The sequence below is a fragment of the Dioscorea cayenensis genome, chromosome 19, assembly GCF_009730915.1.
Source record: "Dioscorea cayenensis subsp. rotundata cultivar TDr96_F1 chromosome 19, TDr96_F1_v2_PseudoChromosome.rev07_lg8_w22 25.fasta, whole genome shotgun sequence".
NCBI classification, from domain to species: domain Eukaryota; kingdom Viridiplantae; phylum Streptophyta; class Magnoliopsida; order Dioscoreales; family Dioscoreaceae; genus Dioscorea; species Dioscorea cayenensis.
In genome coordinates this window covers 29,820,478-29,834,105 of record NC_052489.1, presented here as the reverse complement: position 1 = coordinate 29,834,105, position 13,628 = coordinate 29,820,478, and the positions used below count along the sequence as shown (strand labels likewise).

At 40.1% G+C, this 13,628-nt stretch overlaps 2 protein-coding genes across 2 annotated transcripts; both read left to right on the top strand.

Annotated features, from left to right (window-relative positions):
• The first annotated feature begins 11,653 nt into the window (after window positions 1-11,653).
• LOC120249363 (agmatine hydroxycinnamoyltransferase 1-like) lies at window positions 11,654-12,034 on the top strand. The gene has a single exon (XM_039257855.1). The coding sequence runs from the start codon at window positions 11,654-11,656 to the stop codon at window positions 12,032-12,034; it is 381 nt and encodes a 126-aa protein (XP_039113789.1).
• A 323-nt stretch (window positions 12,035-12,357) lies between these two features.
• On the top strand, window positions 12,358-12,963 carry LOC120249362 (tryptamine hydroxycinnamoyltransferase 2-like). The gene has a single exon (XM_039257854.1). The coding sequence runs from the start codon at window positions 12,358-12,360 to the stop codon at window positions 12,961-12,963; it is 606 nt and encodes a 201-aa protein (XP_039113788.1).
• The last annotated feature ends 665 nt before the right edge of the window (window positions 12,964-13,628 follow it).

Here is a 13,628-nt window from a genome sequence, read left to right as displayed (position 1 = left end):
GGGCATGGCGATTGATGCCGGCTGATATGGGCGTCATCTTGAGCTGTGAAACACATCTTGTGGCATGTCTTATATATGCCTTCTGATATACTGAAAGGGATTTTTTTTTTTTTTTGAATAAAGTGGATAAACCACAAATTTATTAGAAATAAAGAGAGGGACAGAGAGTATCGGTACGGAAGTAAAATAAACCAAACTGACAAGCAACAATAAGAGAAGTTGGTATCCTCACCAGGGATGAGAATAACAGTAAACAGAACTAGAAAAAAAAGCAATAATGAAGGTGAGGGAAAAGATAACGAGCTGAGCTGGCGAAGTTCACCATCTGGAGACAAAGGCCTGTCGAGCAACAAAAGAGAAGCAGATTACTCCCGGTTTGTGGTATGCGCCAATTCACCTGAAGAATCAGTGGATCTGGAGCTCAGGAAGTTAAGGGAATGCTTGATCTTTTGGGCAGCATCAGATGGTTCTTGCTGAAAAGGCACCGAGTCTGCAGAAATCCAAGAAAGAAGCATGTTAGCTGTCTTATAGAGTATAGAAATAATGGATGAATATTTTTGGTTAAAAATACGATTGTTGCCTTCCAGCCAGATATTCTAGAATATGGCTCTAGTGCATAAGTCTGAGAGTATCCTTGAATTAGAATTTAAGAAGGGGATCCAAATGGTCCAAATGTTTGTTGACAGAGGATGGGAGAGTAGCAATATCAAACAAATATCGGAAAAAAGACCAAATTCTCTCCGAAAACGAACAATCAATAAAAAGATGATCTACTGTTTCTGAGTTATTATGACTTAGAATACATGTGTCAGTAGCATTGGGATTGCAACCTTTTTTGAAAAGGTTATCGAGAGTAAGAATTTTGTTTTCTCAGGCAAGCCAATAAAATAATGTTATTTTGCTAGGGGTATTTGTCTTCCAGAATTTGGAATAAAGTTGACTGCGAATTCTTCCATCAATTAAAAAATTATAGAAAGATTTGACAGAGAAGGTTCCGTTTTTATCAAGAGGCCAGGTATAAAAGTCCTCTTGATCAATTGCACAGTCCGGAAAAAAAATTCATTAATACGGTGAAGTCATCAACGTAGGCTGTCCGGAATAGATTACAACCGGAATTAATTATGTGAATGAATTGTCTTAAAGTAATCCAAGGATAAGAGCAGTCCAAGAAAAGTGATGTCCAACGGTCTTTTGGGGATTGACCCTCAAGCCATTTATCATACCAGAATAGAGTTTTGTCACCATTTCCAATTGATTTGGATATGCAGATTCGAAAGGAGGGTAGAATGGCATTAATTCCAGCCCAGAAGAAAGATTTATTTCTTGGTGGGATATGATATAAAATATCAGGTGCATCTCTTATCACATAGTTGGCAAAGACAATTTTTGACCAACAGGAGACCGGCTTGGTGGTGAGCTTCCACCACCACTTACCTAATAAAGCATTATTGAAAACCTAGAGATCAAGAATTCCCCAACTGCCCATGCTGCGGGGTCTACAAATTCTTTTCCAGGCAATCAACCTTATCCCCTTAGATCCCAGATCTGGACCCTTCCAAAGAAAATCTCTCCTGATTTTATCGATCTCATGGATTACCCAGGCTGGTAATTTGAAAACTGACATCCAGTAAACTGGGAGAGATGATAAAACAGAGTTGATGAGGGTAAGACGACCCCCCAGAGAAAGATAATTTGTTTTCCTGGGAGTGAGCCTAGAACGAATGGATTCAATTAACTTTGTCCAGTCTTGTCGTCTAGGTCGTCGACCCGTAAGTGGTATACCCAGGTATGTAATTGGTAGACAATCTCTATTGCAATTAAGTATTCTAGCTGAGGAAAAGTGTGGTTGGTAACCAAAATTAGTGGAATACAGACAGCTTTTAGAATAGTTAATTGAAAGACCGGAGCAACCTTCGAAGAGATAAAATATTAATTTGATAATTTTGAGGTCCTCATGTCCTCCAGCCGAGAAAATCAGTAGATCATCTGTATATTGTAGTTAACAGATGCTGTTTGAATAATCAAGTTGAACTCCAACCAAAACTTTGGAATTGATAGCATGGTTGAACATAGCACTAAGAGTATCAGCAGCTAAAGCAAATAGCAGAGGGGAAAGAGGTTCACCTTGTCTTAACCCTCTTTTGCATCGAATATAACCCTGAGGTGTACCATTAATGAGTATTTGTGTTTTAGCAGTTGAGAGAATGGTGTGTATCCAAGAAATCCAGCGATTGCCAAAACCTCTGGCCCTTAGAATCTCAAGTAGAAAATTCCAGTCTAGAGAATCAAAAGCTTTAGCAAAGTCCACTTTAAAGGCAAAGCCGAGAAGTTTCTTTTTTTGGAGGTTAAAAATCACTTCTTGGGCAGCAATTATGTTATCTGCAATACATCTGCCCTTAATGAATCCAGATTGAGAGTTATCAACTAGATCCCCAATCTTGTAACTCAGCCTAGAAGCAAGAATTTTGGAAATGATTTTACAAGTAGAGTTAATAAGACTGATGGGTCTAAAGTCGGAAACCTCAATTGATGCATTTGATTTGGCAATAAGAGCAATGTGAACCCAATTAAGTCGTTCAAAATTAATGGAACCGTCATAAAAATCACGACAAAGGTTGATGAGGTCCTCCTGAATGAGGCTCCAGTGTTTTTGACAAAAAAAAAATGGGAATCCATCTGGACCTGGGGCCTTATCCACATTTAAATCAAACACGGCATTTTTAATTTCTTCAGTTGAGAATGGAAGTTCAAGTGAAGAAAAAACAACTCTATCTTTGAAATTAAATAGATAATGCAGTTGAGCATGAAACGATGAGTAATTGGGGTGCCAAGTAGGGCTTGAAAATGTTCAGTGAAGACTTCCCCAATTTCTTGATTTCCTTCAATCCAACTCCCGTTACTTCTAATGCGGGGAATAAGGTTTTTATTCCTTTTGCCATTAGCAAGTAAGTGAAATTTTTGTGTTTGCATCTCCCTCTTTAAGCCATGTATTCCGGGATTGCTGCTTCCAAAAGATCTCCTCTTGTTTTAGTAAAGTGTATAGTTCAGATCGGATATGAGTTAAACGATTGGAATCATCCTCAGAAAGTGTCCCTCTTTCATGCAAGGAATCAAGTGAATTCAGTTCAGAAAGCAAACTTTTTTTGTGAATGTTGGAAGCTCCAAAATTTTCCTTTGCCAACGGCGTAGATTTGATTTTAAAGAAGCGAGTTTTTTGGAAATTATGTAAGCACCACAACCAACAAAATTATGATTCGACCACCATTCTTGAATTAAAATCTCTAATTGGTCATTAGTGTACCAAAATTTTTCAAGTTTGAATATTCTAGCTCGAGTGGGATGATTACCAAATTCCAGGTAAATAGGGGAATGATCAGAACCAATTCTTGGTAAAGCACTTTGGTAGGAACTGGGAAATAATAGCGGCCAGTTGTGAGAGTAGAGGAATCTATCTAGTCTGACCCAGATTAGATCAGGTTGTCCATTAGTCCATGTGAATTTACGGCCATGTAAAGGAGGATCAATAAGATTGAGATCACCTAGAATCTTTTGTGAATTAGCTATATCCCTAGGATTAGGGTCTCCTTTATTTTTATCTTCCGAAGTGAAAGAAGTATTGAAGTCTCCACTGATTACCCAGGGTAGATTGTGTAAGTTTCTTATTGTGCGAATTTCGTTCCAGAAATCAGCCCTGATAAAGTTTGCATTATGTCCATAAACACTAGTGCAAACCCATTTAGTGTTTGTGTGGAGATTTGTGAAATCAATAGTAATGGAGAAAGTTCCTTTGTGAATTAGATTACCATAAACATGGGCGCAATCCCAAGCAATAATGATGCCACCTGCGGAGCCTATGGCAGGGAGAAACTCGAAAGAGTTCAGTCTCGAGCCACCAATAGATCTCCAGATAGAGCTATGAATATCTTGTAGTTTGGTTTCTTGTAAACATACAATATTTGCTCGGGAAGAAAATATGATGTCTTTAACTAAGTGGCGTTTAGAGGGTCTGCCAAGACCACGAACATTCCAACATAAAATAATCATTAAATACAGTAGGGTTCTAGCAATTGGATCTCGAAGGAGATCCAGTTGAAGAAGATGAAGTTCCAGCCCTAGCAGATTCAAGTCTACGAACTTTATCTAAGCATTCATACTTATGGCGAGGAGATCCTTGAAATTTAACACCACAAGCATTGCTATAATTAAAGAATTGAGCATCAGTCCAGGACGAAAAAACAACTGCATTAAAGGAATTAGACGTACCGTCTCTGGGATCTTCCGGGACTTTTTTCTTTGATGATCTGGGTGGATGAGGAATAAACCCGGCATCTTCGTTCCAACGACCAGAAGGTTTCTTAGTGCGATTGCTCCTCCTAATTTGTTTCTGATTCTGAGGAAGCGTGGAAGGATTTGCAAGTTGCTTATTAGTTACTGAGATGTCAGGAGCCGCCTCCACAAGCTTAATTGAAGAAGAATCCTTCTCAATGAGTGAAGAGTTCCCGGGAACAGTCAAATGATCTACAAGTAAATCTTCTTTGAGAATGTCAGTTTCTAACTGTGAAAGATTCTCCTCACTCAGAATATGATCATCATCTGCTAACACATCAATAGGAAGGTCGTCATCATCACCCCAGTCAACTAGCTCTTCATCAGAATGATCATTCAAAGGGGTAATAGGGGGAGATGGATCTTGAGAGTAGAACTTATCTGAGTTGATACTAGGAATCAAAGACCAACCGCCATGAATAAAGATCCATTTGTACCCATCTGGAATGGAAATCGTCGGCGGTAGGGGTTTCAAGTGAGCCGGTAAATTATCAATGTTAGAGATATCTGGATCCAGCGGGATAGAGATCTCCTTTCCTTTAGATTTAGGTAGATGATCGGGAATTAAAGGATCATGATTAATCTCTGGATTAGGATCCGCAATTTGATCAAGCTTGATCAAAGTTAGATTCGGGTTCACTGAATTTGGATGAGTTGAACCAGTTTGAGAATCAATTGAATTAGCCTTATCCCGAGGCAGACTTAATTCATCAAAAGGGGATGAAATGATCTCAGTGGGAATCAAATCACGAGGCAAAGAATTCTCATTTGAGATCAAGGTTTGAACTGAAATTGATTGGGTTGAATCAATTTGAGAATTAATGGGCATATCCTTATCCCGAGGCAGAATCAGATCAGTAGAAGAAGATGATCTTAACACAGTAGGAATCATATCCCAAGGTTTGTTCTTCTCATCTGAGGCAAATGCATTAAACTTAGTGTCCTGAGATGGCTCCAGGTTTGAATTATTGAGAGAATCTGTAGAGTTATGATCTCGAGGCGAGTCAGTCACCAGCAAGGTTCCAAGATGATCCGAAGAAGCATGATCTTAATGCACACCGACGGCTGTTACATGACTGGCCATCACGTAGCCGGTGCATGAGCAGTGTGTCCCCTTCCTCGTTTCTCTCACGAGAGACCGGAGGAATCTGGGGGACCACTGTAGCAGGGTCACCGGAACTCCGACTCCCCTTATCTAACATGAAAGGGATTTTTGTTTTTGTTTTTGTTTTGTTTTTTTGTTTCTTTTTGTGGGTGGGACGTATAGTTGGCAGCCATTGCATCCACTCTGTGTAATGTTCTGTTGTTAGTTTTTTTTTTTTCAATGAATGGTGTGAACATGATTCCATATCATTCCAACCATTTGATGAGAAGCCATAACCAACATTATTATCTCTTGGTTTCTATGATTCTTATCCCGGGAGGTGAAGATATTCATAGGTCTATTGCCAGTCAAATTTTAACACTGTATACAACCTGCTAAGCAAGGAAAGGAGGTAGTTTTTTTTTTCGTTTAACAAAAAAAAAAGGGTACAAGGTACAAGGGAGTACAAACACCACACAAACACCATTAGAAATGAAAGTTCAAATCATTCCGTCAATTAGCGACACAAAGTTTAATAAGCTACACCGGTTGGAGATACATGCAGACCTTAATTAGCGCCAGTTTTAGATGGTTGGTCAGCAGTTTCGGGACGAGGGGCTCATATTCAAAGGCTTTTGAGTTAAGAGTAATAAAAATGCTTAAATTTATCTCATTTGAGCCAATTGGTGCAGGACACCTTCAACCTTAATTCCTCGCATAGGAAAACTAGGTTTCAGCTGTGATGGTTGCACTTGATCGACCTATGGAGGAACTGATTGCACCAAATCAAGTTGTAATAATCGCGTACGGGTGTGCATGTGGGTTGGGCTCACTGCACATGCATGTTTTCAAGACCTTTTCGCGTGGATGCACTCCCAAGTCCCAACCAATGAAGTCTTGATAGGCACTCAGTACTGGCCATCATTATACACTATACAGACCTGCCACGCTGCCCGTGGGCGTTAAGGTGGACATTTTTTTTAATTAAGATTTCTTTCTAAAAACTAGTATAATTTGGTTTAGTATCACTAGCCATACTAAAGACTGTTCTTAAAACTCCGTACACAGATTAGAAAGGACATCATGGATACATTTCTAAAACCACACGCGTAATACACACACAAAATATAGTGTAAAATGAAAAAAAAATTTACATATTGTTTTGTACTGTGCATGTGTGTGCAGATATATATCTGTAATATGTTTCAGTTAATCATTGTGTGTGTCGATATATATATATATATATATATTTAGAAAACATCATCTAAGTAAGTACTTAGATAATATTTTCTAAATATATTTGATTAAGTTTGTGTTGTTTTTTTTCTATTGTTTTTCACTTTTATGAAATGTTATATACTGTTTGGTATTGTATATGAATCATTATAACTGTTAAATGTAAATCCAATGATTATTGTAATGTCTCTAAATAATGTTTTCTAAGGAGGTCCCCAGATGATGTGCCCTTATGTGTGTATATATATATATGACTTTCCTTATGTATAGCTTCATAGATGGACCTTGATGCTTCCTCTTTTAAATTTTTAAAAGAGAGAAAATGTCTAATCTCATCCACATTACATATATAACAAACAGTTTTTATATTTCTGATTCTATATATTCATGGTAAATCATGGTATTGATAATATATATTAGGGTCATTTGTTTTGTTCTATGAGTAGTTATTTGCTGCAGATGATGACCCAATCAAATTAGATACTACAGCATTACATAACAAATCAATTAATAAAGTAACCCCTCAACAAATTCCGTACACATATGTATAAATGATTTTATTTTGCTTATTAGATATGGCTATTAATAAAAAAACCAGCTAACTATAGTTTGTCATATACAGAAATATGTGTTAGTCAAATCAAATCCTATTATTAAAAATGTTGGTATTGCTTCACATCAGTTGTACGTGAGGCATCTAAATTCTTATTGGGTTGCTGGAATATTATTCATAGTAAGAGAAAAACGTGCATGTTTTTTTATTTATAGTAAGAAAAAAATGGTTTTCTCCGCTTGTAGGCTTGTAGCAATTAAAAATAAAAAAATAAAGGTTTTCTGGTACAGAGGTGGCGGTGTTTGTCTCCTTATTGTGGCCCAAGCTCTCTTGTTTTGAAGTTTTTTGGGGCCTGCCTGGTGTGTCTTGCTTGCATGTGAGATTACTTTGTTCAGTTGATTACTGACATTTTATTATTTTATTTTTTAATTCTTTCTTCAGTCCCTCGCTTTATACGTCTACAGATTAAGTGTCACTTGCATTTCAAAAAAAGATTTAGGGTCACTAATCACTATCATCCTATAAACCTGTATCGTTAATTCAGGAATGTTTAATAAAAAACAGAGCACATGTGGGAAATGCAGCAGTATAGAATGTGGAGGAAGCAATATCATTGCAACAATGTCAACGCATCACTGAAATTAATGATCTGGAGTACTGTCATTTCAGCAATGTTTTTTTCCTTAAATTCCGTTATTTAGTTTTTTTTGTTTTTTAAAAAAATGGATAAACCACATTCATTGAAAAAGACCAACTCAGTACAAACCTCTACCAAAAGTAGAGAAAGAAAAACAACACCAACCCACAGACAGAACCACTAGTAGTGGTTACAAAACAACCCACACAAAACCCCACGGAGGCCGGAAGAACTCTTCCCACCCAAGACCACCAAACCAACACCCACTCCTCGCTTGGCAAAAGTGTCTCCCCGGTCGTCGGAGTCTCAGACATATCCTCAGCGCGGGGTCCTAAGAACTCCAAGCTCCGGCTGATACTGGACAAGGAGTCAGCCATCTTTTCATGAGAGCGATCTGAAAATGAAGAACACCATAGCAAAACCATACGATCAATTCTCAGAATCACAGTATGGACATGCAGAACAGTGGCATTGAAAATACAATCATTTCGAGCAAGCCAAACATTCCACAACATAGCTTTAATCACAAGATCCCCAATGACCCTTAGAGAATGTCGAACAGACATCCTCCAAGAATCCCACAAGGTAACTAAAGATATCGGTGGTTCAGGTAATTGCAGCAAACACGTAAATTAATCCCAGATGCGGCAAACAAAAGAGTAATGGAGAAATAGATGATCAACTGATTCGATGCCAGAATGACATAACACACAAGTAGCCGTAGGCATTCGATTACACCTCCTCGACTGGAGGTTCTCCAGTGTTAGGATTTTGTTTTTCCAGGCCAACCAATTGAAAAGATTAATCTTTTTCGAACATTTGCTTTTCCAGAAGAACCTGGCCACAGGGTAGCGCAACCCCCCGTCCTTCAAAAATAAGTAAAAAGACTTAACTGAAAAATCACCATCTTTGGTGAGCTTCCAAGTTTTAATATCCCTCTCCCCGTCGCTCCCAGCATTGAGTTGGTCAATAAATCGCTGGATACCCGAAAATTCCAAGAAAGGTATAGAAGACAACACTTGAGCACAGTCATGTACCGTCCCGTTTTGTTGCCGGGAGGAAAAAAACTCTCTGGCCAAATAAACATAGGGGCAACATCATTTAACCAGGGATCCTTCCAAAAGGAAGTTTCCCTCCCGGAACGAATCCCATGAGAAATACACGCCCTCAGTGCAGGCACATTGCTAAAAACTCCTTTCCAGAAGAATGAGAATCGGCTTGACCTCCTAGGGAACAAATCCCAGTGCGACAAAGCATAATTGAACTTAATCACATCCGCAATCCACCAATTCCTGATAGACAAGAATTTCCACCATCATTTGCCTAAAAGCGCCTGGTTAAAAGTGGACAGATCTAAAATCCCCCACCCTCCTAGATCACGAGGCCTACAGAGACTCTTCCAGCTGACTAACCTACAAGACGGGTTGTCAATATCCGGACCAGTCCACAAAAAATCTCTCCTGATCCTATCAATGTTTCTGATCACCCAAGAGGGAAGACGGAAGACAGATATCCAGTAAGTAGGCAGAGCCGAAAGAACTGATTTAACCAACGTTAATCTTCCACCTAGAGAAAGAAATTTTCCTTTCCAAGATGCAAGCCTACTTTTCATTTTGAATATCAATCCCTCCCAGTCCTGGCGCCGGGGCCGCTTTCCCGAGATTGGTAAACCCAAATAAGTAACTGGCAGCCGACCAACCTGACATTGTAACGTCTCAGCCGCATCCAATGCCGGAAGCTCGCCCCATTTACTAGAGAAGAGACAAGTCTTCGCGAAATTGGTTTCAAGACCAGTCATGCCCTCAAAAACTAGAAGAAGTAATTTAATGATTCTAAGATCCTCCAGCCCACCCGTCGTCAAGACCAACAGATCATCCGCAAAGTGAAGATTACACCGACTCTTAAAGTTTCCCAGAGGCACTCCTACTAAGACCTTTGAATTTAGCGCATGGGTAAACATCGCACTTAGGACATCAGTAACCAAGATGAATAAAAGGGGGGACAAGGGATCATCCTGTCTGAGCCCTCGCATGTAGCGAATATAGCCATTTGGAGATCCATTGATCAGGATGTTTGCCTTAGAGGAAACCAAAATGCTTTTAATCCAACCAATCCACCGCTCGCCAAAACCCCTCACTTTAAGCAAATCCAGCAAGAAATCCCAATCCACATGATCAAAAGCCTTAGCAAAGTCAACTTTAAGGATGTGCCCCGGTAATTTACGCTTATGAATGCTAAATAACAATTCATTAGCCAGAGCACATTCTCTAGTAAACACCTACCTTTAAGGTAGGCCGATTGCTCCACATCCACCAACACATTCATAACTTTGGCAAGCCTAGACACCAATAATTTAGAGAGGATTTTTAGCGTGGAATTAATGAGACTAATGGGTCTATAATCACCCGGCCCTTCTGGACCCGCCACTTTAGGAATAAGAGCGATACTCGCCCAATTAATCCTCTCAAGGTTGGCCCGACCCGCAAAAAAGTCCTTATAGAGATGAAAAAGGTCAAGTTTGATTGTCTCCCAAAATTGCTTAAAGAATTGGATAGAAAAGCCATCCGGGCCCGGAGCCTTATCACCACCCAATTCAAAAACAGCGGACTTCACCTCCTCAATGGAGAAGGGGTCTTCTAATGACAATAAGTTCACCGGGGACTTATGAGCCAGCAAATTATGTAGATCCACATTATATCTAGTAGCCCTCCTAGTCCCAAATTGACTTTTGAAACATTCCTCAAACATGGAACCAATAGCACGGGGATTGATGACCTCACAACCATCATGTCTCAAAAGGGCGATGGAATTTCTATTTTTGCGCCCATTTGCCACCGCATGGAAGAATTTTGTGTTGTCATCTCCCTCTCTCAACCACTGTAAGCGCGAGCACTGCTTCCAATAGATCTCCTCGAGCTTAAGCAACTCACCAATTTTGTCCCTAAGATCCTGTTCATGCTGAACTTCCCTAGGTTCCAACCTTCTGGACTCCTTCAAGACATCAACCTTATCAAGTTCATGCAACAGATCTAATTTCTTCAGCTTGATAGAGCCAAAAGATAATTTGGCCCAACGCCGCAGGTGGACCCGCAAGGCGGTCATTTTTTTGGCCATCACAAACTCACCACAGCCCACGGGTGACTCCGATTCCCACCACTGATTAACAAGTTCCTTGAATCCCTCCGCCGAAGACCACATCAATTCATAACGGAAAGGCTTAGTATTGAAGGAAAGAAGACCGACCTCCAAACGAATTGGAATATGGTCAGATCCCAATCTAGGGAGACATTTTTGAATCAACTTGGGAAAGAGCACCAACCAATCAGAGCTGACAAGAAAACGGTCAAGCTTAACCCAGTTCGGATTCTCCTGCCCGTTAGTCCAAGTGAACCGCCTACCGACAGTGGGCGGTTCCAGTAAATTAAGATCCTGTAGAAAGTCATTCGGAAGTCTAATGTCCGCTAAATTACAAGGTCCAAACAATTTATCTTCCTCCGAAAATATCACATTAAAGTCCCCCACAAATCAACCAGGGGATACCCTGAGATCCCCGATAAGATTTCAGCTCATCCCAAAAAGCCAGCTTAAAGTTACGATCAGTTGGTCCATACAGTGCAGTACAACGCCAATTGAAATTCCCCTTTAACAAAAAAAGTCAACTGACAAACAGTCTTTACCCACGTAGGTAGTGCGACCAGACTGGGTCCCGCTATTCCACCCTAGTTCACCATCTATAAATCATTATCTCTTTCTCTACCCCCTTCCATTCACACAAAACAAAGAACAAGAACCCATAGAATTCATATCCCACAAATTAATGGAAGTGAAGGTGACAAACTCCTCCATCATCCTCACAAGCCCCATCTTTCACCCTTCCGACGTTCCCTTCACCATCTTCGACCGTTTTGCCCTCAACTACCACATCGCCGTCCTCTATGCCTTCACTCCTCCCACCTCCACCAACGTTGGCATCATCTCCGGCCTCTCCAAGACCCTCGTCCACTTCCCAACTCTCACCGCCAACATCTCTACTGACTCACGTGGCCGCCCTTCTCTTACTGTCGGAAGACCTGATGGAGGTGCGCTCGTCGTTGAGGCTACTGTCTCATCCAAACTAGAAGATCACCTGCCTCTCACTCCCTCACCGATCTTCAGACTCCTCCATCCTGATGTCAATGACGCAAAGCACTTACTATAAGTTCAGCTCAATCGGTTCTAGTACGGGCTGGGTCGGTCATTGGCGTCACCTGCCCACCACCGTGTCGACGGCCGAGTCCATGGTCTCTTTCTTGGTAGCATGGGGGAAGATGGTGCGTGGTATCCCCATTGATCCACTTCCGGTCTATGATCGGGTCATGGCTCAAGCCTAGGGATCCCCATCCGGTGCAATTTGATCATCTGGGGGAGTGAATTCATGCCCCTATCTCCTCAACCAAATGAGTTTATTAATATCACTAGGGACTGATGTTGATCCTAGTGAGATCACCAACTTGTCTGTTACACTTTTCTCCGGACTTTATCATGAAGCTCAAAGCTCAGACCAATAAATTAAACACTGAAACACACACCACGTTTGAGACACTAGCAGGGTATCTATGGAGGAAAGTGACGATAGCACGACAGTTGGATGATGAGGAGTGTACTATGTTGAGTGTACCAGTCAATGTCCGGCGTCGATTACAGCCTCCGGTGCCACTGGAGTTTTTCGGTAACTTGCCTTTGAATGTATATCCGAAAACAAAAGGAAGGGCATTGATTGAAGGAGGGGTGACGACTGCAGCGGGGATTGTTCGTGAGGCGGTGAGAGTTATGGGAGATGATTATTTCCGGTCGTTTATTAACTTTGGTGAAGTTTACGGAGATAGAGATCTTGTGGCTTGCAATGAGAAGCCCGATAATGTGCTGTCACCAAATATGGAAGTTGATAGCTGGTTAGGGCTTGTGTTCGATGTGGTTGATTTTGGTGGAGGTGGGAAGCTTTGTGGTATTTCGTTGACATGGATGCCTTTTGAAGGATTGTCAATCCTCATCCCTTCTTTGTCTCCGGATGGTGGCGTGGATGTTTTTCTTTCTCTGCTTGAAAAGCATGCAACGAAATTTAGGGAGATATCTCACTCTTTGGATTAGGGTTAGAGTTCGTCTGGCTAATCAGTTTCTTTTGGAGCACTGTTAAGTTTGATGGTTAAATAAAATCTTGCTTGTGATCAAAATAAAATATATATATGGAATGGAGAACAGTTCTAGTTTATTCTTTCTTTTCTCTTTTTTCTTGTTCTGAGTGCCTCGCCGCGGGTGAGAGATCTCAAACTACTTCTTGTTCTAAATTATGTCTATTCTTCTTTATGTACCTGTTGTATTCTTTTTTTTTTCTTTCTTTTTTTTTAATAAACCGATGGTTTATCCACTTTTTTTCAAAAATGAAAAAGTCATGTAGCTCACCATTTCTCGTATTTAAAGTTTGGAGGAGATTCAAAAAACATAAATGGTTTACTTTTATATGTGCCTTTGATATTGGGGATTGCTTGTCCCCTATTCGTTCCAAAAAAAAAATTATATGGAATATATTAATTTATTATCGTTTGATATTTGTCAACTCTTCAATTGATGTTGTAGGAATGTATGGTACATTGTTGGTGTGGAGGCTCAATCTAATATTTTGAGTTTATTATACTGGATTATTTTTATTTTTATTATTTCTAAATAAATGTGGATAAATTACTGATTTATTAAAATAAAAGAACGATAGTACAAAGTAGGGAACATCTCTCACCAGAGTAAGGAGATATAAAAAA